Here is an 18,120-nt window from a genome sequence, read left to right as displayed (position 1 = left end):
AACATGCACAAGCTCCTCTAATCCTCACAGGGCTAGAGAATGAGATAGGTACGTAGTTTATTTTAGCAGAAGGCTTTCTTTTCACAAATCAGAAATTTCATTGTATATATTCCCTTAAATAACTGGCAAGGGGACCATCAGAATGAGCTATTGCAAAAATCCACCTCAGTCTTTACAGCTTCAGGGTGATGGGGCCCCAGATCAGAATTGTAAAATAGTTTAGAGAGTCTTGGAACATAAAACATGGTACAGAAAACCAAAGAAGATTTAATCTTATGTATGGAAAGGTGGTTGGTAAGGGAGGGGGCAATGGAAGAGAGTGGCTTGGGATCATCATTAATCATTCTTTAAGTACGTACAAAGTGAAAATATCCTTCTGAAATTCACTGCAAGTGACACTGAATTCTTCTACTAAGCAAATATGTGATGAGTTGATAAAAAAGAAGGTCCTGAACTCTTGATAACAGATATAATACAGTGAATACAGAAAATCAAAAACATTCTTTCTATCTGACTCAAAATAATGGTGCACTTAAACTTGTAAAAGACAACATTTTTATTTGAATGATATGACAGAACTGTCACAGGAGTGTTACCTGCTATAAAGAAAGCCTAAGAATTATTACCTTTATTAGACCAGTGACACTGAGCTTTAGCCATACATTTCTAACTTCTGTCCCTCTACAGAGACAATTTTCTTTTCTTAAATAAACTGTCATGCTAGTGTTAATATATTGTTGGCTCTCTCATGCTCTGAGAATACTGCTGATATAAAACATGTATATGTTAGATTGGTAATAGTATCTTTAGTGTAGCTGACTAGAACAAATGTGTTTCCCTCATGGCTGTGCTAATGTGATAAAGGAAAATTGGCTGTTCATCAGCTTTTGGCTGGGTAAAGACAGTAGAGATGGAACCACATTCTTTTTTATGCATTAATACCACCGAGAACTTTTCACTAGTTATATTTCATGTGCCTGCATGTTGTGCAAAGATGTTGTAAAACATGAGATAATGCTACAAATAACAAAGTAGAAAAGCCTGTATCTTTTATAATGATAACAGTCAAACACCAAATGACAGTAACAGGCTGTAAAAAATGGGATGCAAAAAGAAATGCAGCCCTACTATCCAGCAAAGCAGAATATATCCAGGCCCGTGAGAACTTGGTATATGATTTTAGGTATATTAAAGCTTTGTTTTAAAATTAAATCAAATGCAACACTAGATCAATAGATTTAAGAAACAACATGGTTTAAACGAAGGTAGGTTGGTCAGAATGGAGAAAACCCATATTGGGTAACGTTTTGAAAAATCAGTATTACCAGGTAATTATAATAATAACTTCCTGGTTTTTCATTTTGTTTTGTTTTGTTTTTTGGGAGGGACATTGAAAAAGATTTTTAAGACAAGTTCACGATGATTTTAAGATGTTTGAGAATAAATTTTATCTTCATCAATTATTACAAGTCTTTTTTTTAACAAAACCATTAAAAGTATAACCAGTTTCATGCTCACAGAAAAATTGAGTGGGAAGTACAGAGATCTCCCAAACATGCTATACCCCCACATACGCACAGCTTTCCTGTCTATTAAAGCCCTGCACCAGAGTGGTGGTATATTTCTTAAAATTGTCAGACCTACATTGATGCATCATTATCACTCAAAGTCCGTAGTAGAATAACATGTTGAACGGTTTGATGTCATTTTAATTAAAGTGTTAGCATCCAACCTTTTCATTCCATGACCTTAAATCTCGCTCTCTCCTCCCCTCTCTCACCCCCTCCCCTCCCCAAGCGTTTTATTTGCCATTTCAGCTCCTTCACTAATTAGAGTACCAATGATTCTTTTTGCATTTAAGCTAAAAGCACTTGAACAAAAGGACTATTTGCAGAGATAAAGTTGATATGAGAACAGCTGATTAGTTTATGTAGAAGTACATGCAATTAAAAGTTTTGTGCAGGTATTATCTATGGGTATTCTGCATAAAAGTTTGATTGAATTGGCTATTCTTGGCTCCTGTCACATAAACAAAAATTCTGTAGCTTTTTATCATGTAATCCAAGAGTTATCAAACTACAACCTGTGGGTCAAATCAGCTGGCCATCTGTTTTTAAAAATAAAGTTTTATTTGGACACAGCCATGCTCATTTGTTTACATATTGTCTGTGGATGCTTTTGCATTATGGCATCAGAGTTGAGCAGAGCTGGGCAGCAACCATTTGGCCCACAGAACCAAATCATTTGACTTGAGGAGAAAAAATATTATCTGGCTATTTACAGAAAAAAAAATTGCTAATCCCTAATATATGCAGTTATTTGGCTAATTGCTTGATTGATTAGTCAGGAATATGATTGGCAAATCATATTTATTATCCTACATTGGGAAAGTATATCTGAAAATCACCAACTGATACCAATACCTACAACAGTAAATTTGAGAAATACTTGATCCTAGTAACTTGAATTATATCCACATGTAATACTTTGTTGGTATATCTAGTTTTAATTGTTTCTCCACATTGTACTCATTTTGCTTTATTTCAGATATATCCATAACAAATTTAATTTGTATTTAAAGAAGCAACATATTCTCAAAAACCTTGCAGAAGCATGGCAATCAGAGCTGTTGCATGTATGGGACAAACTATTATGCATACTTGCGAACAACTGGGAAATATCATTGTAGCACAAAATGACACTAGGTTTATATCTAGATAAACACATGGAGATATCATTGAGCTATTAAAATAATGTTTTCAGTCTTCCCAACTGAACAAAATAGAGAAGGAAAGTTAAGAAATACTGCTGAAATGTGGTTATTATAAAATAAAAGTTTATGCACTTAATAATGGTGGTAATTTCTTACAGGTGCATCAGACAAAAATCAGCTTCTTTATCAATGGCTTGGAGAAGGATCATACACCTTTCGATACAAGAACTCTAAGTGGTTCCATTACAGATTTTGCGTCTGGTACTGTGCAAATAGGACAGAGTTTAAATGGTAAGATTCTGACTTCAGAATGTTATTTATTTCATCCAATTGCATTGTTCTTAAAAATGAATCAAAGAAATAATATTTTTAAATATCTATGTGTATTCATCTTCTAGGGCTGCTGAACAAATTACTACCAGCTGGGTGGTAGCTTAATAAAAGTAAAATTTAATTTTTTACAGTTTGGAAGCTGGAGGTCAGAAATTAAGGGCTCAGCGGTGTGAGTTCCTTCTGGAGGCTCTGAGGGAGGATCCATTCCATGTTTCTCTTTGTGGTGGCCGCTGGCAATCCTTAGCATTGCTTTACTTGCAGCTTCCTAACCAGCCTTTGCCTCCTTCTCTGAATCTTTTCCCCTTTACCTCCGTTATAAGGACACTTGTCATAGAATTTAGGGCCCACTCACAACCAGGAGGATCTCACCCTGAGATCCTTAACTTAATCACACATGCAAAGACCCTTTCTCCAAACTAAGGTCACAGTCACAGATTCCAAGAGGATGATATATCTTTGGGGTCTTCTATTTGACTTACTACATTTGGGAAGCTTTCAAATTGAAATTTCTTTATTCTGATGAGTTTTTAAGTCATTTCAATGTGTAATAAACTATATTTCCTCTCTGTCTCTCTTTTTTGAAGGGTTTGCATTTTAATGTAGAGCATTTTTAAAGTAGGACTACAAAGTATTAGATGGGAATTGAGAAATAGTATTAACATGTAATTAACTGGACTAATATTTACATTTCCCACATTAAAAATGGGCCATATCATTTAAGAAAATATCATACACTATATACTATATAAAACCAGAAGTCGAAATAAGCAATTATCTTAAAATATCTAGTACAATGGCCTTTAAAATGCCTACATTTTAAAATAAAACATTATTTTATATTATTGTATAATATATGCTTATTATAAAAAAAACTCTATATAATATGGAACTCTGTGAAATAGAAAGTATTTTCCATATTTCTATCTTCAGAGATAGATACAGTTTAACTTTTTTATGCTCCTCCAGATTTTTAGTACATTTTTAGCTAGAGATATAGTTATAAATATATTTTTCCAAAAATAAAATTACAATACATATGCTTTCTCTGAGTCCTCTAAAAATAAATACTTCTCCTTCAAATGCTATAAACAACATTTCATGTCAATATACCTTCTCGTTTAGATGTATGTTCTCATTTTAAATGGCTGTCCTGTGTGCAATTATATAGGTGTCATCCATATTTCTTAAGCTCCTATAATGAACATTTAGGTTTTTTCTAATGTTTCAATATAATTAGCATTAGAAATATTTTATGTATAGAAAATATGTAGAAAACATTTTATATATATACATATATTTATCTGTGTCTATATCTACATTTCTATTTATATATATCATCTAACAATCTATCAATCATATACAGACATATACATACATACATATGTATTTGAGCGGTTACCTGATTGCACAGTTCCTTAATACCCTATACATTGGTGTCAACCTGCCTGAGTTCATATCCCATTTCCTCACTTACTAGCTATATGTTCTGGCAAGATATTTTAATGTTGCTAAAGAGTAGTCACCCCAACTTTAAAATGATGATGATGATAATGATATCCCATAGGGCCAATGTAAAGATCAAATGAAGCAATGTCATATAAAATATTACTGTGTTTCAAGCCCCTGGCATGTAGTAGATACTCAATTTTCATTTGTTAAATGAATGAATAAAGGGCTAAGCACTATGCCTGTATATAAACTATATTTTCTCTCTTGGGCGTGGGGTTAGATTTTAATGTACAGCATTGTTAAAGTAAGACTATACAGTATTAGATGAAAACTGAGAAATATTAACCTACAGTTAACTGGACTATGTGGTTTATATTTTCCCATGCTAAAAATTGGCCATATAGTTTAAGAAGATAACGTATATACTATATATTGAGAAAAAAGTATATTCACTAAACTATATTAGTAAATAATACTATTATTAATGTTATTATAATTATTTCCCTAAAATAAATCCATAGAAGTTGAATGGCTTGGTTGAAGCATATGGTCATTTTATATTTTAATACATATTACATAGATTGCTGTAATGCATAACAGGCTACCTCCAGAAAAGTTGTGAAAATTTATAACCTCATTAAAATATATAGCCAAGTGCTTGTTTCCTTAAACACTAACTAACCTTACAAATTATCCATTTTTTTTCACTCTTGCCATGCTAAGTGAAAAATATTGTTGAATGCTGTCTTAGAATTATTTGGCCATTAATGAGTTTCAGTAGCTTTTCACATAAGTCTTGATCATTTGCATTTTATTTGTGAATTCTTTATTCATACAATGTGTCCATATTTATACTCTGTAATTCCTTATTTATAAAAGCTCATTTATGTTTAGAATATTATATTGCATATGTTTTCTTCAGTTTTTAGGTGGCTTATGAACTTTGTGGTCTGGACATTTTAAAGTAATATTTTAAGATTTAATCAAAACAAAGCATGTATGCAAGTTAGTGCATAAATATTAAAGGTATAGCTTGATGAGTTTTTAATATTTATATCCACCTGTGTAATTCTCATTTAGAAAAAGTTGTAGAACATTTCCAAAATCTCAGGGTCCCCTAATGAACATCCACTCTAAAAACAGAATAGCGTCAATGTAGACTTCTATAACCATAAACTGACGTTGCCTATTCATGAACTATCATACAAATAAAATCATGAAGTAGGTACTCTTTTGTGTTCTTTTTGCTTAGCACTATGCCAGTGAGACTTTTCCATAGTGTATGCAGCCTTAGTATATCTTTAGCTTTAGGAAATAACTTCTGAATAGTTTTCTAAGTGGATGTCCCAAGAAGCAGTCTTTGAGGATTCCAAGTGTTCTACATCCTTACCAACTCTTAGTAGTGCCAGGTGTTACCATTCTTTGCTATTCTGGTGGTTGGTTAGTGCATTTCCTGATCATTAGTAATGCTGAGATCTTTTCATGTGCTCATTTGCCAAGTGAATATGCTTTTTTGTGAAGCCTTTTGCCAATTTTTAATTGGACAGTTTGTATTTTTCTTAATAATTTATAGGAGGTCTTAAATATTTTTAATATGAGTTCTTTGATGAATGCAGAATAGCAAATATGGTCTTCTGGGCTAGGGCTTATAGTCACATTCTCTTGATGATATTTGTTGATAAGCAGAGCTTCTTAATTTTAATACTTTTTGTGTTCTGTTTAGACTATTTTTGCAAACCCTGATATCATGAAGATATTATCCTACACTTTATTCAGGTAGCTTTATTATTTTACATTTCAAATTTTGGTCCATGTTCTATCTAGAATAGATTTTTGGAGATCATGTAAGGTAGGGGTCAAAATTTTTTTTCCCACCTGAATGCATAATAAATGTAAAAAACATTGCCTCTTTAAACAAATCATTGTTTCTACCATTCTGCCGTGGTAACTTTGTCATCAGTTATCTGTATATGTGAATCAATTATCTGTATATGTGAAGATGGGTTTGTTTCTGAACTTTCTATTTTGCCCCAATGATCTGTCTGTCTGTCTAGACTTGGGTCAAAATATTTAATTACTGTATTAACTTTATTATTTAGTTTTAATTACTGTATTAATACACGTCTTGATATCTAGCAGTTCTTCAACTTTTTTTTTCTTTTAAGATTGCCTTGGCTATTATATATGAATTTTAGAAACAGTTTTTCAATTTTCATAAAAAATTGTGCTGAGATTTAAATTACTAAGTCGTATTTGGGAGAATGGGCATCTAAACAATATCAAGTTACCAACACATAAATGTAATATATTCCTTAATTTCTCCCGTCAATGTTTTTAGTGTTCTGTATAGAGCTGTCACTCATATTTCTTAGATTTGTTCATATGTATTCATTGGTTTTCCTTTTTAATAGACTGTATTTTTTAGAACAATTTTAGAGTCACAGAAAACTTGAGTGGAAAGTATAAAGAGTTCCAGTATGATCTCTGCTCCTACACATGCACAGCCTCCTCCAGTGTCAATATCCCTCACCAGAGCAGCATATGGTATATTTGTTACAGTTGATGAACTTACATTGACATATCATTATCACCTACAGTCCATAGTTTGCACTAGAGTTCACTCTTGGTGTTGTACAATGACAAGTATCCACTACTCCAGTATCCTACAGAGAGTAGTTTCACTCCCTAAAAATCTTCCGTGTCCCTCATATTCATCCTTTTCTCTATCCTAAAAGTTGGCAATCACTGATACTTTCACTGTCTCTGTATTTTCACCTTTTACAGACTATCATATAATTGGAATAAAAATGTATCCTTTCAGGTTGGCTTCTTTCCCTGAATAATATGCATGTAAGATTTCTCCACATCTTTTCATGGCTTGGTGGTTCATTTCTTCTTAGTACTAAATAATATTCCATGGTTAGATATAGCATAGTTGATTTGTTCATTCACCTACTGAAGGACATCTTGCTTGCTTCCAAGTTTTGGCAATTATGAGTAAAGTTGCTATAAACATCAGTGTGTAGGATTTTGTGTGAACATAAGTTTTCAACTTATAAATACCAAAGAGCGCAATTACTGGATCATATGGTAAGATAAGTTTAGTTTTGTAAGAAACTGTAAAATTGTCTTCCAAAGTGACTATATCATTTTACATTCCCATTAGCAATGAAAGTTCCTGTTGCCCCACATCCTTACCAGCATTTGGTGGTGTCAGTGTTCTGGCTTTTTGGCCTGTTGGTTATTTTGCATGCAATTATATTTAGTATTGTTTTTGAACTTCATTTTCTAATTTTGTTACTATTAACATAAATATTGACCAATATTCAGTGACCTTGCCAAACTCATTATTAATTCTGATAGGCACACAATCCTATCATTTGCACATATCAGGAACTCACCTGTTTTCAAATGTTTATAATAAATGTGTGAAATGAACATGGCATAAATAGCTCCTATCGATATTCATGTCTAGTGCACTTATTAATTCTGAAATAACATAAAATTTTAGTTTTGTTTTTTTCCATGACCTGTTATTAGACCAATGTGTAGTTTTAAAAAGACGGTATATATTTTTGATATTCAAAACACTGTGGTTAAATTGCCAAGCTCTAGATTAAATATAACCCAGGTCTGCTTCTTTGATCAAAATATTTACTCCCTTGAAGTCTGGTTTCTAATCTATTAAATGGTGTGTTAATATGCAATTCACAGGGTTCTTACAAGAATTATGTGAGATGATGTCTGTTGAGAACATATTGCTTATTGTATTATAAATGTGCAATAAGTGGTAACTATTTTTACATTCTTTGAACATCTATTTTCTTATTGTGAAACAATAAGATAGGGATAACACTATCTTTCCATATGATTGTTGTATCAATCAAAAGATAAAATATGTAAAGACTCTATTACTTTAATTTGTGTATGCTCTTAGATAAGCTAAACATGTGAAGAAGCAATATTTTAAGGAACCTATATATTTAGAAACTTGGTTTGAGTAATTAGTAGACTGAATAATTTTATAAAATACTCTGCATGCAGAATTTCTAAATAACACATTAAATCTTGTAAGCCTTATTTCAATATTTAATCCCCATTAATACTTCTAAAAGTGTTTTATTGCACCAAATGTTGCTCAAAGTATTTGATAGTGCCATAAATTAGTCCACGATACACTGCAGGGTTAAAATGTCTTGCTTCTATTCTACTTCAGTATACTAAATGTTAAATTAATGCTTCAAAAGGACAGTGCAAACTGAAGATGATATTTATTTTTAAACTGTGTAGAAATAAATTTCACTCCTGATTAGAAAGCATGTAACTAGAAACTGGCTTATTTCAAATATTAGTTTTTATTATAATTTTCTCCTTTACGTTCTGGGCATCTGAGAGCTACAGAAGGAAAAGGATATTTTAAATAATTTTTATCTTTATTCTATCAATTTATATGTACAGTCGTACCTACTGTATCTTTTCCCTAATTAGAGATGGCATATAGACTGGCTCATTACTTCTGCCTAATGAGCCAGGCTCCATGCCACCTCTCTAATCAGAAAAGAGATAGGTACAGAATGTTCCTATGGACTTATTATAAATCATTTTCTTTCTCTCACTTGCTCCTTTTTTTAATAAAAAAATTAAGTCACTCTCCTCCATACTTTTGTCTATATCCAAGATGGTTTCATTCAAAAGAGGTAATTGTGCAAGCAATTACTGGGCTGAATTAAAGGTGCTGTCATGCAGTGCCAAGCCGGCTGTCTCTGCTTTGGAACAGACACCACCTCAAACACAAGCACATCAAATGAAGGCCTATAGCAGATCAAGATGGATCTTTTCTGTCTTTCTCTGATTAGGTTTGACTTGGTTCTCTGTTTCTGCACCCAGAAAGTAACAACTTTCCACATGAGTGTTGGGTACTACAGAGCTTTTTCTTTGATTCTTATCTCTACCATAACACTCTAGAAAAATGTGTTGCCAGTGACACTTTCTGTTACTACAGGACTTGTCTTTGCCTTCCCTGAAAAATTAATCAGTGGGCCAAATACATGCTTTTTACTGAACCCTTATCTATCTTATTAATGGTATAATCTGATTTGATCAGACTGATTTTTATATACGTATACAAATAGAAACACCTTAGACCATCCATATCAACTAAAGTGTGTTGGTTCCTTTTCAGAACATTTTCTTTCGAGTTGTAGATTTATTTTAGTGCTTCCAGTTGGGCATATAACCTAGAGCACTTGTGTTAGCAGATATGTAGTTATGAGAAGTCACCAGTGTCATTGTGGTGATAAACTATACTAGCTCTCCAAATTTTGGATTTAAAATTACAGAACTATGTGAATCAAAACTTTTCAGAGCTATTTCTGAACTCATTTATCAACAAGATTCTGGTTGCTGATTAAAGGTGAGAATTTCTACATTATATATTCAAATGTGCATGGCACTTTCTTAGGAAGATCATTGGTCATTAAGGAATCAGTAAATATTTGTTGAGTATCTGTTAAAGTGAATATGCAGGGAAGAAAAGGATCATCCTCTAAAGCTGACACCTACTTGCCTTCCCTTCTGTATTTTCAATGTTGTGTGTCTTAACCCATGTGCTTGTACTTGATTCTAAATTTGGAATGCTACTTCTAATTTCTACCAGTTTCTAACCTCTGCTATATATACAAATTCCATTTTAGTACAGCTGAAACCATGCTCATTCTTTTTCAGAGATAAGTATTTTTGGAATTAGATAAAAAGAAAATAAACTTAAAAGTATTGAAATTCACTAAGAGAATGGAATGGAAGAAGAGTATAGGAATACAGTATATAGATATAGAGGAGTTTAAGTTAGTTTCAGAACATTGCGGACAAGATATCAAACAATATCAGACGAGTTATTTTATATCCTTAGAAAGATGTTAATGTAGCTGTCACAACCATACTCAGTAAAAACTGATGAATTAAAATTCGAATGCAAAATATGCTATCATAAGATAGTAAAGGAAAATGAAGGCAAGTGCTTCTATAATTCTAGCATATTAAGGACTTTTATGATCACAATACCATGTCCAGAGACACTAAAGGAAAATATTGAAACATCTGACTAATAAACTGAGAATTTAAAGTTCAAACAGTGCTGATCATTTTGTACTTGATAGTTTGGTAAAAACTAAAAAAGAGATTGTACCATTGTTGGAAAGATTTTGGGGTAACCTGGCAAACTATCAAAAGTAAAATGTGAAAGTTACTTAATCCAAGATATCTACTTCTAGGACATTATCTTGAGGATATAATTAGACGAAGGCTTAAATACATACTCAAAATGTAGAATTATTTAACAAATAACTGTAATCAGTTAAAAACCTTAAAAAGGAATTGATTTAATAAATTATAATTCATGCCTACTCTAGAGTAGTATACACCATCAAGAGGAATGAAATATGTCCCTTTCTATGTACATGGCAATGAGTTCATGATGTGTTATTACATGAAACAAACAAGATTGTATAGTACAACGTTCTATAAATTTAATGTATGTTATTATAAACATACATATACATATTATTTAAAGGTGTGGAAGGAAATATGCCAAAACATTCTTTAGTTTAATGTTAATCTCTATAAGTGGAATTGCAAATAATTGTCTTTTAAATTTCTATTTTTATTGATTGCAATTATTTTCAGTAAAATATTATTTTCAGTAAATTAAAAATATTTTCTAATTTTGGACAAAATAATATATGGAAGCATTTTCAGAATAGATTTGTTCTAGGAATGTAACAAGTTCAGCCAGAGGGACCTAATTTGTATAGTATAGAGAGCGGTCTTGAAAATGTTATTTAAACTCTATACTTGTCACATGGATTCAGGAAACAAGCATTCATTGAACATTTAACTCATTGTACATACAAGTTATTATTACTATAATAATTAGTGCCTGAAAAGCAAAGCATGAGATTTAGAATCAGACAGATTTGGGTTTGAATACTAGTTCTGCTTCTTAACAGCCAAGTGACTTTGGCAAAGAATTTAACTTCTCAATCCAGTTGCCTAGTATGTTTTCTCATTTATAAAATGTGTTTCATATACATACTTTTCAGGGTGATCAGAAAGCTTATAAATAATACATGTTTGATTCATGTTAGGTATTCAATACAATTTCACTGTCATAAATATTGCTAATTTAGGTATTGTTTGTGTTTATTGACTGTGATACTTAAGTGTTTAAAAATAATGCCAATGACCGTATTTAATTTTTTTGGCTGAAAATTAAAATTTACATAGTGGATATTTTAAAATACTGTGTTTTATCTATGTAAACCCCACAAAATAATTTCTCTCTCTCATTTTAAAGATCAGCCCTTTCTGGCATTCTTCACTGTTTATCCTGTTTATCCTGAGTACCACCTGTTGTTATTTCTTCTTAACCTGAAGAACTTCCTTTTTCTATGCTTGTAGGTCAGTCTGCTGAAGCAAATTCTCTCAGCTCTTGTAAAAATGTCTTTACTTTTGCAGGATATTTTTATTTGATATACAATTCTACACTGATTACTGTTTCTTCTTTTAAAACTTTATAGATTTTGTTTCATTGTTTTCTTGCCTTCATTGTTTCTGGTGAGAGATCAGCCACCATTTATATAAATGTTTTCTTGTATACTATATATTGTTTGTTTGTTTTTGAGACAGAGTCTTGCTCTGTTAACCCAGGCTGGAGTGCAGTGGTGCAATATTGGCTCACTGCAGCCTCTGCCTCCTGGGTTCAAGTGACTCTCATGCTTCGGCTTCCTGAGTAGCTGAGATTACAGGTGTTTGCCATCACATCCGGCTAATTTTTATATTTTTAGTAGAGACGATGTTTCACCATGTTGGCCAGTCTGGTCTCAAACTCCTGAGCTCAGATGATCCACCCTCCACAGCCTCCCGAAGTGCTAGGATTACAAGTGTGAGCCACCATGCCCAGCCTATATATTGTTTTCCACTTGATGCTGTTAAGATTTTCTTTTTATTTTTCATGTTACCAGTTTGACTATGATATGCCTAGGCATGATATATTTGTCCTGCTTGAGGTTTGCTCGGATTCTTGAACCTATAAATTAGTGTTTTCATTACATTTAGAAGTTCTTGATAGTTATATCTTCAAAATTTCCTCCCCCTTCCACATTTTTTTTTTTTTTGCTTCATTTTCTTTCTTCTTTCTTCTATAATAAGACTCTAGTTAGATTTATGTTACAGAACTAGATAGTGCCCCATAGATATTGGGTCCACATTTGTTTGTTCCTTTGTTTTCATTTTCCCCACTCTTTCTGTATTTGAGTTTGGATACATTCTATTTGACCTGATTTCATTGATCATTTTCTCTTTTGTGTCTAGGTTATTGCTAAGCCCAGCTAGAAAACTGTTGATTTATACATTATACTTTTCATTTCCAGTATTTTCGTTTGGTTATGTCTTGTAGATTTCATCTCTTGGCTCTAATTCACCCATCTATACACATATATTACTCACTATCACCACTAGATCTTACAGCATTTATATTAAATTGTAGGTATTTTCAAATCCCTATTTGATAATTCCAACATCTGGGCCATGCTGTATCTCCTTCTATTGACTCTTTCTTCTCTCTACAAAGGCCACATTGTGTTGATTTCTCACGTGTCTTAAATGTTTTTATTGTATAATAAATACTTTGCTTAAAAGAATGAGAGAGATGGAAGTAAATTATATTTTTTGTGCTTTTCCCTTTACAAAGAGGAGCACTGCTGGATCTATCATTTGAATGGGGGTGGGCAGTAGGAAAGAAACAATATTGAACTGATTTGAAGTTGATATGTATGTGGCCTTCATTATAGTTTTAATATTATTTAGTTCACTACTGGTTTCAGTTATCTGTGGGCAGAATTAAAAATAGTTACAGACATATGCGGGGTGGGGCCTCCATAGACTTCTAATCTGTCATTCTGTCCTCTGTATGGCTGCTTCCTTCTTAATCCTTCTGTGCCTGATTCTTCTATTTCTCTCCTCTCAGCTAAGTATGGGAGCAGCCCTGGGTCTCATCCAATGAGTTAAACGTTCAATGACTGTTTGTGTTTCCTATGAAAGACTTATTAACTATCTATAATTTAATTTGTTTTTTTGTGTGCCCTCTACATTTTGATGAGTTAAAAAATAATTCCTTTAGGACTTATGTGGCTTGTTTTGGTTGTTAGATTGACAGCAAAGTGATGGTCCCTTGCAACTTTTTACATTTAAAGCAGAAGTCGAAGTTGAACTATTATAACAACATTTAATTTATACCTCTTTTTTTTCTTTGGCGCAGTTCTATCTATACTTCATTCTACAACCATCTAGATTATTTCAGCTATGGCTGGTCTCTGACTCTCTGAACAAAAAAAGGTACATAATGCTTGGCCCAAAAGATTATTTTGGTAGAAATAATTAAAACAGGCATTAATGTTTTAATTATCTCCTCTGATTTTTCATTGAGATTTTCAGTTTTTGTGGGCCCTAATTTTATCTCTGACTTTTAACTTTTATATTCGTTCTTCAGTTTGCCTGAAATCTGTTTACTGCTAATATTTAAAGCTGATACATGTTTTTTGTTATAAATCTAGCAATTGGATCTTGTTTCACAAATGATCATGTGGCATCATTTAATCTCAGTACCCCCAGCAACTCTGTTTGTTCACTTTGTATAGCACATGCATTTCTTGTGTTTCCTTTTCTGTCAGATACATAATCATATTTATCAGTGTATACCCCTTATACTCTGAGTCTATCAATGCCTCAACCTTCCTGGGATCTTCACACGATTTAACAATTTTCTACTATCTCTCACTTTTTAATGTGGTATCTTCCCTCCTTACTCAACTTAAGTTTCATGGTCAGTTATTATAACCACTTGTTTTCATGGAACTCGACTTCCATGCCTTTCTCTTCACTTCTAGTATCATCTTGGCAATACCACAGCATAGGTTAAATATACCCAAACAGGATGACTCTTCCCACCTTAAACTCATGACCATGAACTTCCTAAGTGTATCGATGCTACCATGTAATCATTCCATATTTCCCTCATTCATTCACTTTTCCTGTCTCATGCCAACTACTTATACATTTTCCATTCTCCTTATCCTGATTGTCAGTGATATTACCTCCAACTTTACTATAAAAATTAATGAAAAGAATAAAAGAGCTTCTATAGATTTCCACTGCTATATTTATCCACCACTGGCATACAATCTATTGATAGATCCAAGGATATTCTTGTCATATTTCCCCCAATTTACTCCTGTATTGTAAAATTTTGTTGTATTAATGGAACATTTTCAAGGGAATAAAGACATGTTGTTATTTTTCAATTAAAAAATTATTCTTGACCCTCCTCTACTTCTTCCACTAGCCATTGTTTTATTTATTTGCTCCACCTTTTAGCAAAACTTCACCAAAGTATATTCAACCATAGGAGCCGTTAATTCCTCTTTTCAAATTCCACCATGTACATTCAGACTTTAGCCCACCACGGCACTTAAGCTACACTTGTCAAATCTCTACTGACCTTCACATTATAAATCTAATAATTTCAAGTCTTTATCTTTTTGACCTATCAACATCATGTAAGGGAGTTGATCACTCCTTCCTCCTTGGTATATGTTCCTCACTTGGCATCTAACACTCCATCATCTCTCTGAGTTTCTGGTTGCTGCATCTCAGTTCGATCTAAGGGTTCCTCTTCATCTGACATCCTAGTGTTGGTACCCCAGGCCTTAAGACTTAGCTCTGTTCCCATGTCTATAGACACTTATTCCCTTGAAAATCACCTCCAGTCTTATAGCTTTTAATGTCATCTAAGTGACTTGACCTCCAAATATAAATCTACCCCTCAGGCCTCTTTCCTAAACTCCAGACTCCTCCGTTGCATGCATCAAACTACCCAAAGTCTCCATTTGAATATTTAATTTACATTTCAAAATTAAACCTACTTTTTTCAAGATGAAACTGATTTTCTTAAGACCTCTCATTTTGATCCATACACTACTTCTTCCGTGGTCTTACTCATCTCAAGTGAAGGCAATTTTATCTTTCCACTAAGACAGAGAAAAATATTTGCAGTCATTCTTGTCAATTCTCTTTATCTCATATTCAACATTTTTTGTTTTGCAAAATCTTGTTTGTGTTACCATCAAAATATATCCAGATTTTGAATCCTTCTTAGCACTTCCACTAGAATCATCCCTGTCCAAGTCATGGTTGCTGCTTTGCCGACATTGCTGCTTTGCTGACATTACTGCCTCGTCCTTTAACTACTTCCATCTTGGTACTCCACTTTATTCTCAACATAGCAGAGTTGTTCTGTTAAATATCAGGCAAGCATCTTTACTTTTCTGCTCAAAATGCTCTGTTGTGTCCCCATTTTACCAGAGTGAAAACCACCATTCTTACTATGACCTGTAAGACCTAATGAAGCTGACTGCAGTTACTTCTCTGGCTCTATTTCTTATGTTTGTTTATTTTGTTCTTTTTGTTTTACACAAATTGGCCTTCTTGCTGACTTTTGACTATGTGAGATGCACTTTTGTCATAGGGCCTTGATACCATTGGCTATTCTTTCCCTTACCCGATTAGGTCTGCACAATACCACTTCCTTAAAGACATCTTCCTTATCACCCTATTGACATCAGCAAACACCAACTCCCCACTTCGGGTCTCATTATATTGTTCTGTTCTTTTCCATAGCACTTACCATCTTTAATGTATTATAGGATTTGCTTATTTTTGTTGAATAAATCTGTTTTCCCCTCTAGAATATAAAAGAGCAAGATTTTTTATAATTTGCATTGCTCACTGATATATCCCAGGAGCCAGAAGATTGCCTATCACCTGGTAGCTTCTCAATACATATTTGCCAAGTAAATGAATGGATGGGCAGCTTCCGTGCAGTATTAAGCCTGTGGATGTGCAGAATGCAAGAGTTGAGGCTTGGGAGCCTCTGCCTAGATTTCAGAGGATGTACAGAAATGCCTGGGTGTCCAGACAGTAGCCTGCTGCAGGGGCAGAGCCTTCATGGTCCTAGAATCTCTGTTAGGGCAGTGCCAAGGGGAAATGTGGTGGTGGAGTCCCCACAGAGTTCCCTCTGGGGGATTGCCTTGTAGAATTTTGTGAAAAGGTCCACCATACTCCAGAACCCAGAATGATAGAGCCATTGGCAGCTTTTACCCTCAAGGTAAAACTGCAGGCACTCAGTGCCAGCCTGTAAGAGCAGCCTCTAGAGCTGAGCCCTGCAAAGCCATAGGGGCAGAGCTGCCCAAGGCCTTGGGAGTTCGCTGCTCCCACCAATGTGCCCTGGATGTGAGACATGAAGTCAAAGGAAATTATTTTGGAGTCATTACAATTTCATGACTGCCCCTTTGGATTTCAGACTTGCATGAGGGCTGTAGCCTCTTTCTTTTGGCTGATTTATCCCCTTTGGAATGGAAATATTTATCCAATGCTTCTACCTGAATTATACTTTGGAAGGAAACAACTTGGTTTTCATTTTACAGGCTCACAGGTAGAAGGGAATTGCCTTATCTCAGATGAGACTTTGGACTTTTGTGATAATGCTGGAATGATTTAACACTTTGGGATACTGTTAGGAAGGGAATTGTATTGTGCAACATGCAAAGTACATGAGATTTGGAAGGGGTCAGAGGCAGAATGACATGGTTTGGATCTGTGTCCCCATGCATGTTCAATTGTAATCCCCAGTGGTGGAGGTGGTGCCTGGTGGGAGATGATTGAATCCTGGAGGTGGATTTCTCATGAATGGTTTAGTGCTGTCCCCTTGGCTGTCCTCATGATAGTGAATGAGTTCTCACAATAACTTGTTATGTAAAAGTGTGTGGTACCTCTTCCCACATTGCTGCTGCCTTCCACACTGGATGTACCTGCTTCTCCTTCATCTCTGCCATAATTGTGAGCTTGCTGAGGCCTCTCCAGAAGCTAAGCAGATGTTGGCACCATTCTTCCTGTAAAACCTGCAGAACCATGAGTCAACTAAACCTCTTTTCTTTATAAATTACCCAGTCTCAGGTATTTCTTTATAGCAACTCAAGAATAGACTAATACATTATCCTTTGCAACTGATGTCTAAAAATCTTTTTTAAAAAAAAATAAAAGCAAGTTTATTAAGATAGTAAAGAATAAAGAATGGGTACTTCATAGGCAGAGAAGCCCTGAGGGCTGCTGATTGACCATTATTATGGTTGTTTCTTGATTATATGTTAAACAAGAGGTGGATTATTTATGACTTTTCCCCAAAAGGGGTGGGCAATTCCCAGAATTGAGAGTTCACCCCCTTTTAGACCACATAGGGTAACTTCCTGATGTTGCCATGGAATTTATAAACTGTCATGGTACTGATAGGAATATAGCAGTGAGGACAACCAGAGGTCACTCTTACTGACATCTTGGTTTTGGTGGATTTTAGCTGGCTTCTTTACTGCAATCTGTTTTATCAGCAAGGTCTTTATGACCTATGTCTTGTGCCAACCTCCTATCTCATCCTGCAAATTAGAATTCCTTAACCTCTTGAGAATGCAGCCCAGTAGGCCTCAGCATTTTTTTTTTTTTTTTTTTTTTTTTTTTTTTTT

The 18,120-nt window shown here is 33.9% G+C and overlaps 1 protein-coding gene across 3 annotated transcripts in view; it reads left to right on the top strand.

The window, feature by feature from the left end:
- USH2A (usherin) overlaps nucleotides 1–18,120 on the top strand; it is a 777,259-nt gene that overhangs the window by 53,793 nt on the left and 705,346 nt on the right. For all 3 annotated transcript variants that reach the window (XM_037731607.1, XM_017509227.2, XM_037731606.1), the window contains exon 5: nucleotides 2,872–3,004. In XM_037731607.1, the coding sequence (XP_037587535.1) occupies nucleotides 2,872–3,004 (133 nt within the window). The remainder of the gene's footprint in view (nucleotides 1–2,871; nucleotides 3,005–18,120) is intronic.

Source organism: Cebus imitator, unplaced genomic scaffold, assembly GCF_001604975.1.
Source record: "Cebus imitator isolate Cc_AM_T3 unplaced genomic scaffold, Cebus_imitator-1.0 Scaffold411, whole genome shotgun sequence".
Taxonomy (NCBI): Eukaryota; Metazoa; Chordata; class Mammalia; order Primates; family Cebidae; genus Cebus; species Cebus imitator.
The sequence above is the reverse complement of the archived record's forward strand: the minus strand, read 5'-3'. Positions and strand labels throughout refer to the sequence as shown.